The sequence below is a fragment of the Fulmarus glacialis genome, unplaced genomic scaffold (assembly GCF_000690835.1).
Source record: "Fulmarus glacialis isolate BGI_N327 unplaced genomic scaffold, ASM69083v1 scaffold41747, whole genome shotgun sequence".
Classification (NCBI taxonomy): Eukaryota; Metazoa; Chordata; class Aves; order Procellariiformes; family Procellariidae; genus Fulmarus; species Fulmarus glacialis.
Window position 1 is genome coordinate 16,624 of NW_009222235.1, and position 13,061 is coordinate 29,684.

The following is a 13,061-nucleotide window of genomic DNA, read 5'->3' on the forward strand; positions in this document are numbered from 1 at the left end:
AGATGCTGCCTTAGCCACATTTGCTATACCTGATATCACTTTTATTCCCAGATTCCACCAGCCTTTCATAGGAACAAGGCATGACCAAAAATTTGCAGTGGCTCAAAAACATTAACAGCAGTAAAACATATATGCAATCCTCGTTTTCTAGCCCAGTGCACACAACCCAGAGCACTCTGATAAAGGACAGAGATGGACGCAAGCAGAAGTGTCTCCTGTGCACTGAACAGATCAGCTGGGAAATCCCAGTGGAGCTCAGACCAGAGCTCGTATGTGCAGTATGACAATGCAGTGCCGATGCATTTTTGAAAGCTGTATTAGCAACAGATTGGAGCAGTGGAGGAAACGTATTTAATCATCTTACAAATTTAGTACAATCTTTTACCTTGCATACTACAAACAACATAAAATAAATGCTGCAGTTATAAATAAACTGCATCCCAGAACTTCAAATTTGACAAAGGAATAATCCAAGTCTTGCTGAAAATCATGTTAGAGCTGAAGTTTTGAGGAAATGCTACACAGCACAGCCCCCGTAATAAATCTGTTTAATATTACTGATGCAGTACAAACAGCATATTCTTCAGTATTAAAACATATTGGAACTTCTGGAAGTAAGCATCAGTATCCTAGACTTTAAAATACACATTTATTTTCTATTGAGGTTACCAAAGTTAATGCCAGATTGACAGAGAAGAAAATCAGAAAATCTGAACTCCTCTCATGAAATCTCAGGCTTTAATTACTGGTATCTGATGAATATTGCTGCAGTGCCATAAAATGTCAGTACTCCGTTGTTTACCTGTCCATTTGTGAAAAGTTATCGTCTGCAGTAAACTTAATGTAATAAAGCTGAGGCACAGCTATGCCCAACGTGAAAACTCCTCTCTACTTAAATCATGGATGAAAACAGTTTTGCAGTAAGACTCAGAGTCACCCTGAAGCTGCTGAGACTGACCTACATTTCCATCAGAGGATAACGCCCTGTAGCAGGGGTGGCAGAAAAAGTGTCAAAACACTACAGCAAGAACCACCAGCACTCAAGTCAAGTGGTGTGTTTCTGGTAAACACCGACTTAGTCTTTCCTGGATATGAGCAGCAGCCTCATGATATCATTATGAATGAGGATGTTAATAAATCTGCTTCTGACATAAATTTTAAGAGTACCCCAAGCCCTCAAATTGAAGACAATCGAGCTGGATAAAGATCTAATTTTCACACAGAAACAACACAGCTAAAAGGGCTAAAAGCAATACTTCTGAGCAAGATGGAATCACTGACTATCGTAACATGCCAAACCACTTTTCAATGCACAGACTGTGCATACAACCACAGTTTTAACTTGCAGCCACACAAAGAGAAAGCACTGCAGATACGGTTGCAACAAAACTTACGCTACCCCTGAAAGTGCTTCTTCCAATCAAATCAGAACAATTCAGTTTAGAAAGACATCTTCATTTCTATAATTCATATCACAACTCCAATTAATCTTTCTGAACAGGTGACCTGAATGCAGGTAAATCCCTTATTCTTATTTAAACATTTCCATCCAGCCTGCTTAATGTCTGCCTTCAATAGTATTATGTAATTTACCTGACATCAAGAGTATGAAATTTTCCTTTCTTCTGATCTCAAAGATTTGGATATAAGAAAGGTCGCATTATCTCATGAGTCAAGTAGAAATCTTCTTTAGACCCTGGAAACAAAATCCAAAATGGTCCTTAAAACCATTGTGGTTACAGAATTCAAGCAGAATTTCACAAAAATCATTAGCTGCAATTGACTATTCTCCTTATTCTGAAAGTGATCACAGGAAAGCATCTCTTGACAGAAGCAAAAACAATTCTGTCTTCAAAGACTGAAGTTGAACCTTAAGTTCTCTAGCCAAATTATTTTCTATACTTGACCTATCAATTTGAATAAAGTTCACGATATGGCTGCTCATCCAAAATGGAAGTCACAACTAAGAATGAGATTGCCAAGTGTTCGTGTGTATATACAGACACACACACATATATATATGTATGCATATATATGTGTGTATATATATGTCTATATATAAAAAAAAGTTTACAGGAAGCAAGCTGATTTTTAAAGTTACTTCTTTTCCCTCTAATCTTTCTCTAGGAAAAAGATTTATAGATAATTTCTTCCAGCTAACTCATCAAGTCAACGTGAACAAGAATATTTCCAAACATTGATTCTACAGTGGGCCAGTAAACAAGCTATATGCACCACAAAAGCCACGTGAAAAAATATTCCTGCTTGAAAGAATTGTAAAGTCTTTAATACCCGACATGCTTTCAGGCTTCCAGCGTGACGTTGCTGAAAGTTATATTGCTGGTCATCAGATCAGCAGATTTCCTTTACAGATGCCAGGTTAATTAACAGCCTGGATTTCTAGCTTGTAACAAAACATTGAATAAACTTCTGAAGTCTTCCACCACTATGCTGACAACTTTGCTCTTTTTTATTATCTTTTACATCACTATGACCTGAGCTAAATGAATACCAAAAGTTCGCAAAGCATATCACAATTTATGGAGCTATTTAAATCCCCAGGATCTTAGGGGGATTTTAATGCACACTTTCTGCAAGAAAGTTTTTTTCCCCCCATGTTCCACCTAATCTCGTGCAACTGTGGGCTGCTGCCAAAAGCAATAATCCCACTCTTCACCATTACAGTTTTGTCCCATCCCCTTCTTTGCACCAGATCTGGTAATCATACAACTACTGGGTGTATTGCTTCGGTTTACTGATTCAACAAAATATAGTTTTTTTCCCCTTTTTGGTGTGCAATCCTCCATCCAGTCAGTGAATGCCAAGGCCACACAACCGTCAGATCAGTATCAACAGAGGCAGTGAGAAGACTTCTTTTGGCTGCAGTCCACATTTACACCAGATCATACGTACTATAAAACTACCCCCTTGGCTCTTCTCCTGAATTAAAGTAATTAAAAGCAAAGAGAGCACACCTTCACAAGCCTCACACAGAAGTAAATATTTCAAGCGCTGCCATTTAAAAAACCCATAGTGTCACACATTTGAGTTCCAAGAGCATGCTCTTGCATGTGTGCCTTTACTAGTTTTACCATGAATAAGTTTACTCAAACTATTTTCCTCACACAGGGATTGTGTAAATTTTATGAATGTGTCATATTATGATACAACTGTGGTATCTTAAAGTATACAGCAAATCAATTTGTTTTGAGAAGTTAAAAATCCAAATTCCAGTGTATTCTCACATGTATATTTCAGGCTTAAAATCAACAATACATTTTTAAAGCACACATATGAAAACCAGATTGCAGTCCCATAACTGGAAATCATTATATTGTATCATACAATTAACAATGCCCAAATCTAAAGTCTAAATCTAAATACAGTTCTTTCTAAACAAAGAGATGACAGAATTAGTCATATGAAGGACTTGCTCAGAAAGGAGCCCAGTATAATTGCTATAAACTCCACAACATTCATGTAAGTTAGACTTAGAAGAGTGGCTTTTAACGCCAGAAAAAAATTGCCTACTTCCTCCCGATTGTGAAAGTAAACTTGGCAGCAGGAACTGAGCAAGGTAGTTTGATTCAGCAAAAAAGCCTTCGATAATAACTTAAACTGACCACATTATTGTACTAGTTAAACATTAAGCTCTTTAAGTTAGAGATCTGCATCTTACTTTTCTATTAAGTGGCTGAAGTCATAGTTCGTATGAATTTAGACCCCGTTCACTCAAATATGCAGGACCACCTGGCTAAAAACTCTGATTATACCCTAACCACTATACCACTCAAACCCCAACATACCTACTTCCTGAATACAGACAGTTTGAGAAAAGGACAGTAAAAAGATCCCAAATGTTATGCAGAACTAACTGAGGTATAAGAAGATGTCAGATACCCTTAATTCTGGCAAAATTACACCAACTAAGGAACAAAATGACAAGGAAGAGCTTTTATGCCAAGTTCTACAGAACCTGCAACCTTGGAGAAAGAGTTGCTAAGGTATCTCAAAGCTATCCACACTCCTCCTTGCTTCAGGTCTGCTTGGGGAAGCCCACCACCTTTCCAAGAAATCTCAACCTGCAAAATATGACACCCTTCTTAGTGCTGCATCATAAGCTCCAGTCAGGACCAGAGCTTACATGAACATTATTCTGTCCCAGCTATGCCTCCATTGTTTCCAGCCTTGACCAACTTGTGCCAGGACAAGTGTTTTAAGGTGCTCTTTTCTAGTGTAAAAAAGTCAGAATTGGGTTTAAACTCTCATACCAGGGACCCAAATGTCTCCTTAAATGTTTTATATATTCCACAAATTATTAAATAATGACTACAGCCTGGAAAGCTCAGCCTTGGACACAGTACTCATTCTTCATTTTACAAAGCAGCTTCCAGGTCACCTCAAACAGCACTGAGAGCAAAAGCAAGTCATATGACACATACAAATTTTGTGCATTTAACCACACCACTTGCCAGCCTGAATATTGGTATAAGACACATAGGCACAGCTGAACACCTGTTTTAGTCATTGACACCTATTTTATTCATTGCCTCCCTCATCTTCAGCAAAATCAAGACAAGACTCTAGTGTTCCTAATCACCAATCTTTTACTCTGCTGTCATGTCAAGCCCACAGCTGCGTATTTTCCTGGCAACTGTGAATCAACTCCCACTTTGATGATTGATTCACAGACCAGAATAAGATGTGCTTACAAGAATTATTCTATTAACAACTTAAAACCAATCTGCTATCCCCAGCTGCTTGTTCCCCCGCAACATCCCTCCAGAGGTTGTGGCACTGTCAGTTATATTAGTTAGTTACACTAACATGCCCCAGTCCAGATTTAGGGAAGTATCCAGGCTAAAAAATTACTTCTGGCTTAGTTTTTTCTGTTAGGCAAATCATTTAGTTGCGACAATGAGAAGAATAAGTAGAATAATGTTCCCGCTTGCAGACACAAAATGACTAGCAATTCAGGCATATGCCAATGATTTTAAAGGCATCTATGTGCCTCAGTGATTTTGTGCCAAATAATAAAAATAAATATAAACCTGTTAATACGGCTGGGGCACAGCTCAGCAGAACAGATTTCAACTGCTGTAGAAGGCTCGTACTGAGGAGTTCCCTGAGCTGGAGAAGAGCCTAGAAGTTATTAAAATAGCTCACGTTTTTGTTCTTTTAGTAAGGAAACACAATTTCTTGGCCAAAACATAAACATGATACCCTGAGTGGGTCATCTGTGGAGATTAACCTATAAGCACCCAGAGCAGACGTGCGAGACAGAACACGTAACCCATCAGGCATACGCTGCCTCGAGGACCGAGCAGGTACACAAACGTGCTTGCCTTCGCACAGGTGACAGGGGGTTTTGACAGAACCAGAAATTAATGTGAAGGATAATGTAGACTACTCCAAAAGCTGCTCTCCAGCTGTCTGGTTATGCGATCCCCATTAAATACATATGGCAAATTGGTCCTGGCACACTTAATTCCACCAGCTTTTGAATGAGTAACCGCTAGGGAAAACTTTTACAGACTTCTGTATTTCAGAAGAACTGACATACCAGAGAATTATAAGACTTGAAATAGTCACATCTTCCCCCCACACCACATTAAAGGAAGCAACCCACAAAACCTGTGAAGAAAACAATCACATGGTTGAACGGCTAAGTGTGCCTTTGAACATATCCCACTTTTTCAAAACCTTGATTGAAAGTGCTATTGGCAGCTGTGCTGTAAGCACATAAATGTGGTAAAGAATGATTAGAAATTACCCATTCTCTTTCTCCCAAAACTATTTCTGTATTAGTAGGGATATAGATAGAACAAGTTATAACAGAAGCAACTCCACTAACAGTGGAGTTAAGCAGCAGAAACAGTTTCTGGCCACGTGAGTATTTTGACTAATCAGATAAATACTTTCATAAGACATACATACAACACCGGAGCATATTTATAGTTTCCACAATTCTGAAAATGGCTACTGTGTTCTTGGAAAGTAATATTAATCCACACATACAGATTAAGATACTCTTGCATTGTAAACACGGTATTGTTCTCAAATTTGCTGGGGAAATGTTAACACACTCGCAACTTCTTAATTAGTGTGACCTTATGGAGTACATACTGAAAAGATGACAAAAGGAGGAGCTTTCTGGGGATCATTTTTCTCTCAAAATCTACTGAAAATGCACACAGCAAGTAAATGTTAAAATTTTTGGCAGCAATTTACAAAAACAGAAAATCCAACTCTGCCCTGAGACCTTACCTAAAATTTTATTCTAAGAGTCCACTTTCACACACATAGTATAGTGACAGTATGTGTGTCCATACAAATGGAAAAGAGAAACAAATGCAACATTACTAAATTTATAATGCATATCTTACTGCAAAACACAATAACTGCAGAGCATAGCCAAGTGTGCAAGACAAGCAATTCCTATAGCTCAACTTGATTTTAAAATTGTAATTTCATTTGTCTGCAAAAGCTTGAGTGATGTTTTGGTGATAAATTTTTAATAGTTTATAACAATTTCTCTTTCCATTTTTGGCTAATTCAAAGTCTAGACTTCACAAAGCTTACGATTAAGTCAACTTTTTAGATCCACAAATTTATTTTCTTATCTTTGTATTTACACTATAAAAATGGTAGAATATATACATGCAGGTTTTCCAGTATGAATGCCAATAAACAGATGATGTTATTTAGTTTCTTCCATACTTCCAGGGTCATAATGAAAAATTACTCATGTTTACTTCCAAATAACCAACTGTTGTAACTATCATTTCCCCAAAGTTTTGTTAATCCCTTCCATTCAGCTCTTCCAGAAAAAACATACAGAAATCACCCCAAATTAACATCCCAGCTTTGACAAAAGTCTCCAACGAAACTCATGATTTTCCTCACAGCTAAAACAAGTTGAGAATGCTAACTACAAGTTCTAAACCAGTGGAAGTCACTACTTTACAGTGAGGCAATATCTTATCCTATAGAGTGTGGTAAAAGGGGCAGACACTACATATGAATCTGCATGAAGGCCAAGAGATCCCATTGCCAAGTTATAACCATGATCAGAGCAATAACATGAGAGAAAAGGATATAACCCCCCCCCAACAACATCTGTCAGTTTTGAAAGACAACCCTGCAAGTTCATGATTTGCATTTTACCACTATACTGAGAAACAGGCAAGTAGTGACCATAAAATCTGACTAATAACATATCTGAAAATCAATTGAAAAGTTACATTAATTCACACTTACGAAATCATATTTTGAAAAATATATGGCTCAATTATTAAGAACACCAGCACTACCAGGAACTTGCACGATACACAGAATCACATTCATTACAATAGATGAAGGTACCTACAAAGCAGCTCTTTATCACTCATTAAAAATGAGAAGCAGTCAGAGCTTCATCTCATTCTTCTAATATTATCTTCTGAGGTAGGAAATGAAAACAAATTAATCCAGCAGCCAGGCCTTCTGTATACAGAAGCAACAGCAGAGCTTCTGAAGAAATGGGGTTTCCATACCACCTGATTCTTGCAAGAGAATGCAGATAATTGACTGGGAAAATCTTGTTTCATGAGCTTTATTTAACTTGAGAGTCCCTTTCATAAAGAAGAGGGGTTGGGGGGAGTCATCAGTTACCCTGCCAGAGTAGCCCCAAGAGAATAAGGCAATCTTAGTTTTATTTAAAACAAGGTTACAATTTTCTTTTTAATTACTTATGACTCAAATAGCTCTGAAAGGATCAATATTTCAGAGGCAAGATCAAAAATAAACCAGATGGATATTAGAAAACATTTTAACGCAATCTAAATGAGGCTCCGCACATTTCATTAGGTAAGAAATTCAAAGCATTTCTTTCTCATCATCAAACCTTTTCTATTTCATACAATGCAGAATTTTAGTCTACCTCATTACAAGCAGTGCATGAGTTTTTCAAGAAAGTAATTTTTTCCTGAAATGCCAAGTCTTAAGTTAACTTTGTTTTCCTTCAACCAAATTAATTTCTATTCCCCAAACAAGACTTCATACTTGTAATCAGATACAAAGTTAAATAACACTGAAGAAAACTGGTTTCTGCTGTTCAATCTTATTTTACAAATAAGTACCACATATACAAGAAATCCTCCTACTTCTCATTTCAACAGTAATATCTTACAGAACTGAACTCTTGTTTTGGATCACTCTTTGCACATTCTTCATTTAAGTAGAGTACATTTTTAATACAACATAAAGCACTTACCCTTCTAACCTGACATCAGGTAAAGACCTGTTGAGTGCAATCATTTCACTTGCCATTAAATTAAATTGATTTATTTTAAACATTTCTTTCATTTTTTCTTGCTCCTCTTTCGGAATGACCACAGGCTTCCCCATCTCGCCAGGTCCTTCATGTGGTTTTTGTATGGGTTCTGGAACTAAGAATAAATAAAATGTTGGTAACTACTTTTATGCTTGCTTTTGTTTGTTTACTTTATACTGTAAGAGTGTTCCTGTTTCAAACAGAGTTCTAAACCCATCAGGTTTTGGAAGTGAAAACAAATCTTCATATGTGGGAGTTTAACAGAAGTATTTAAGTGCTACTCTTAGACACCACAATTCATTTGAAAAAACATTAAGGGTTTATATCTATCCATCATCATGTCCTAATTGACTTTACTGTTAAAGTTCTGGAACAACAGACATTTATATCCCAGATTATTCTTGCACACACAAGCTTTTCAGGAAAAGTTGAATTTTCCTTTACAGGGATTTTAGTAAAGATTAAATTAAAGTAAAATTGTAACTTTACATTCATTTCCACATCTTTATTTTGACAGAATGACATCGGCATTTACAGTTCAGAAATAATTTCTCCTGGTTTTACTAACATTATTTTTAGTCAACATAATTACATTTTGGAGTTTAATGTTAGTACTTGAAACAGAAACAGTAACACTTGACATGTTTTAACCAAAGAAATCTTAAATATCAAATATCTGATCACACTGATGCGGGAGAGAGGGAGAAAAGGAATCCAGACTCTTGAATTATTTGAGTTTTTAAACAAAAGAAGTGAAAAAACAAAACATTAAAAAAAACTGTTACATTTTCGTTACAAATACCCATTTACTTTTCTCGTGAACTGAAATGTTTTAAATGCTCGAATACTGAATTTGAAATATATTACTACTTTACAAATTCAGTACAAAATTTAATTAAAGAAATAGTAATTTAAGATCTAAACAGAGGAACATAAAGTATTTTAAAATAAAGGCACCAAAGTCCTCAGTAATAAGCCTAGCTTCAAATTATCTTTAATTTGCATCTAGGACAGCACAGTGTAATTAAAGCTTATGGCAAGAGCAAATGGCCATGTAAAGAATAAAAATAAAATTTAAAAAAAAAGCCCAAGCCTTCCATCCTTGCTGAAACACTAAGACTTAAAATATATACTCAGTAATAAGTGAAACATTTTGCTAGTTTGCATTTAGCATTAATCGGTTGCAAGCACAATGTGTTCCTTGTGAAAGTTTCATTTTCAAGTACCTGAAGCAACTGCACTAGTTGCATTAACGTAGTAACATTTAGCAGAGAAAATTCTCCCACCACAGAGATGCTTTCTTTTTACTAAAATCCTCTTGACTGCAAGTTCAGCTAGAAGTTGCCAGCCAGCCACTCATACACAAAAAATTGACAGAATCAATGTGTCTAAGCAGATCCTGAGCAGACTGATTTAGGCAGTAGTTTTAACCATGGGCTAACATGAGCATGCAGTTTGCTTTGCATCTTTGCCTCCTAAGAAACTATGGTTGAACCCACATCAAAACTTAGTGATTTGCAATTGCATAACCTTTTAAACTAGAAGTTGTGCCTTTTGGGGGGTAATCAACATAAAATTGTGGTATACAATAAGGCAATTATTTGGGCTTAATTTTATATAGTCAGCTTGGTTTTATTACGTAGGTTATTGTAACTATTTTTATTAAGTGTATAGTGATTAATATATAGGTTCACTTGGACAGAAAATGATTAAATGATGAGTGTTCAACATACCTAAAAAGATTAAACAAAAGCTATCAGAATATAGTTATATGTTAAAAAAATAATTATTCACCATGTTTTTCAGCATTCTCAAGAGTGAATGTCTTATTCTACCAAATTTGCTGTTTAGAAGAAAAAATAATTTCCTGTTTCATTTACACTTCCAGTTGTTTCTTAACTTTGACTAAACCAGTTAAACTGAATAGCTAAACTAACTGAAAACTATCTTTCACATTTGTAGATCTTGCTGTTAGATGCTAGTTTAGCACATCAGTGAGTTGGATCCAGGTGTACAAAATCCACATATTCATCAGTTGAATTTTTAAATTTCATTAGCAAATATATACTACTTGATTACACATTTTACCTAAATAAAGTACTCCCTTCTCCCGCAGAAGAATCCAGCAACAGCTAACTAGATCCACAGATATTTTATGGAACTCACTAAATGCAAAGACAGGCAAGCTTGATGTGCAAGCACAGAGATGACTTTCCAAGAAGAGTTAACCGTCTTCTCTCAGGTTTCTGCATTTACAGCAATCTGTTTTCCCACAAAAGCATGTAGTTTTCATATAAACACAAACCAACAACATTCTCCCAAAATGACTAATACACATTGTTAAAAATTCAAACTGCAGTACTCTTTTGTCAGTTAACTATGAAAAAAATATTTCCTTTGAAGGTCTGTAGACATGTACTGATGACATACTTCTAACAAACAGTAATTTAATTTACAGCTAAAAGTTTCAGAGCTAAATGAATGACTTAATCATCACCTGATCCAACAGGAAATCTAGTAATGTTTTTCCAGACATTTCTCACTTGTATCAGTAAACCATTATTTTCAAAGAGGGCTTGATCTTTTCCAGATCTTCGTTAAAAGTCAGGAACTCTTTATGGACTGTGGACTACAAATTCCTTTTTACCAGGCAATATGCTTGATGAAAAACAGATACTTCAAAACCTAAGACCATCTAAAGCCAGAAAGAGGAATGGATTCTTCCCTGACATGTCTTTAGGGGCCACAACAACGGTAAACTGACCAAAACACTTTGGAAGAACCACCACAACTACAAGAAAGCTGTTTTGACAGGTAAAAGTTCAGAGACATTTTGTCTCTCACACACCCCTCAGCCTTAATAGAACAAGACTGATGTACGATGAACAGTTCCTATTTTCAAAAATTAAATCTGTGTTTTGTATCTTGAACCTGCTCACTTTTCTTCTTAGGAATTTTTTATGCAGATGAGAATATTCAGAACTGAGTCACAACTTTGATATTCCATCTTTACCAGAGTTCAAAATTCAGAACACAAGGCCTTGACTGGCACTTGACAAAAATGACTGGTCCTAGTTTAAATTTGTATGGCCCCAAGAAAAGATTGTAAATAGCTGAGATCACAAGACTCTCGCAATACCAATCCTAGGTCTGAAAGATTTTTTTTTTTTTTTTTTTGCAGGGCTTCTAATCATTACACAAGTGGAATGCCCCTTGAGGGAAAAAAAGGGAAAATGTTTGGAAGTTTATTTAGAAACTGCTTCAAGTGCCAAAGCTGGAAGTTCCTTTGCAGTCATACCTTTAAGAAGCCTAGAACTGGGGTAAGGAAGGACTCATTTGATCTTCATTTAAGTCAAGACCTCAGAGCAGACATACAGGATTCTTACAGAAATAAGACAGAGCTACACAAAAGAATCTTTATTAGTAAAACCACAAGACAACCTGGGCATTTTTTGTTTACAGGAATGTTCCCTTTTTGTATTGTCAGAGAACAGCTTGAATCCTTTCTTTAAGTCTAGAACTTGTTTACACTTATCAGTAAGTTCCAGGCTGTGAAATCTGAATTGCAATGCTGAATCCCCATCTGGAAACAACAGTGCTCAACTAGATATCCTATGAATTTCAGGTTTGGAAAAAACTACTACATAACATGGATGATGCTTACTAAGGTTCAGTGATTTTCTTTCCAACTCATAACAACCTTTAAACTTACAGCAACAACCCTCCATCATCAGCTATTACTCTTTGAGAATCTGACTGATGAACCATCCGTAATTACAAAAAGGGAACCACCATCCAGAAGATGTGCCAATCGAAGGAACAGCTGTGACAGTTTAGGCAAGGGGTGTACACTATCCAGGTCAGCTGGGTAGCTCAGAATAGGTGAGAGAACCTCAGAGCTGAGCACTGGACAAGCTTTCCCCAACCTACTCCCCCCTCTCTGGAGCGGTCATGGTGGGGAGAAGAAAGAGCAGCAGTATCAGGCAGGACAAGCACAGGCTCCCTCCCAGCTCCCATGGATTGATGCTGGAATCATTGGTTGGTGTTCTGACCCTACTTCCCCGGGCTACCTCCTGAAGCTACTACTGTCTTCTTCCGCCGTGGTGGAAGGGGTGGGCAAAGGCTTAAGCCTACAGCCAAATCATCCCACACAATTACAGTCACTAGATTCCAACTATCCCTCCTCTGGTATCACTTTAGTTCCCCAGTGCGATACTACCTAGACACCATGCCAGGCCCCCTTTTCCCAAACATCTCCACCCCAGCTCTCTTACTCACAGCCTAGCAAGTGCCTGTCCCTCTTCCACTTCACCTTTTGTCCCCTCACCTCCACACTCGCATCATTTCAATGACCAGCCCTCAATCTCTGTGAGAGCAGACACAAAGACTTTTATCCCACTCATCTTACAGTTCCCCATAATCATGTACACAGATTTTTCCACAGATTCATATTCCTTTATTATTTCTTATTCTGAGCAATTTGTAAAATATAACAGCGGTATACATACAATCCAATATTAGACACATAAGCTGAAGCTCATGATTTAAGATGCTAGTATCTTATGCCGTCAATACCAAGGAGAAAGATTTTTCCCAAAAGGAAAAAATTTAGACCATGGCTCTAAGTCTCATTCTGAAAAAGAAACTCTCTCTATTTTCTGTATTAAAAACCTAAGGAAAGCACCCTTCTAACTTTATGAAAGCCTGAACTGTCCAAAATTATCCTCAAAATCCTTTGTTCCTGCTG

General features: G+C 36.8%; 1 protein-coding gene across 1 annotated transcript in view; it reads right to left on the bottom strand.

Annotated features, from left to right (window-relative positions):
* Positions 1-13,061, bottom strand: part of GALNT1 (polypeptide N-acetylgalactosaminyltransferase 1) — a 30,943-nt gene that overhangs the window by 15,139 nt on the left and 2,743 nt on the right. Inside the window, exon 2 of the mRNA XM_009581386.1 lies at positions 8,255-8,429. Within this exon, the coding sequence (XP_009579681.1) occupies positions 8,255-8,429 (175 nt within the window). The remainder of the gene's footprint in view (positions 1-8,254; positions 8,430-13,061) is intronic.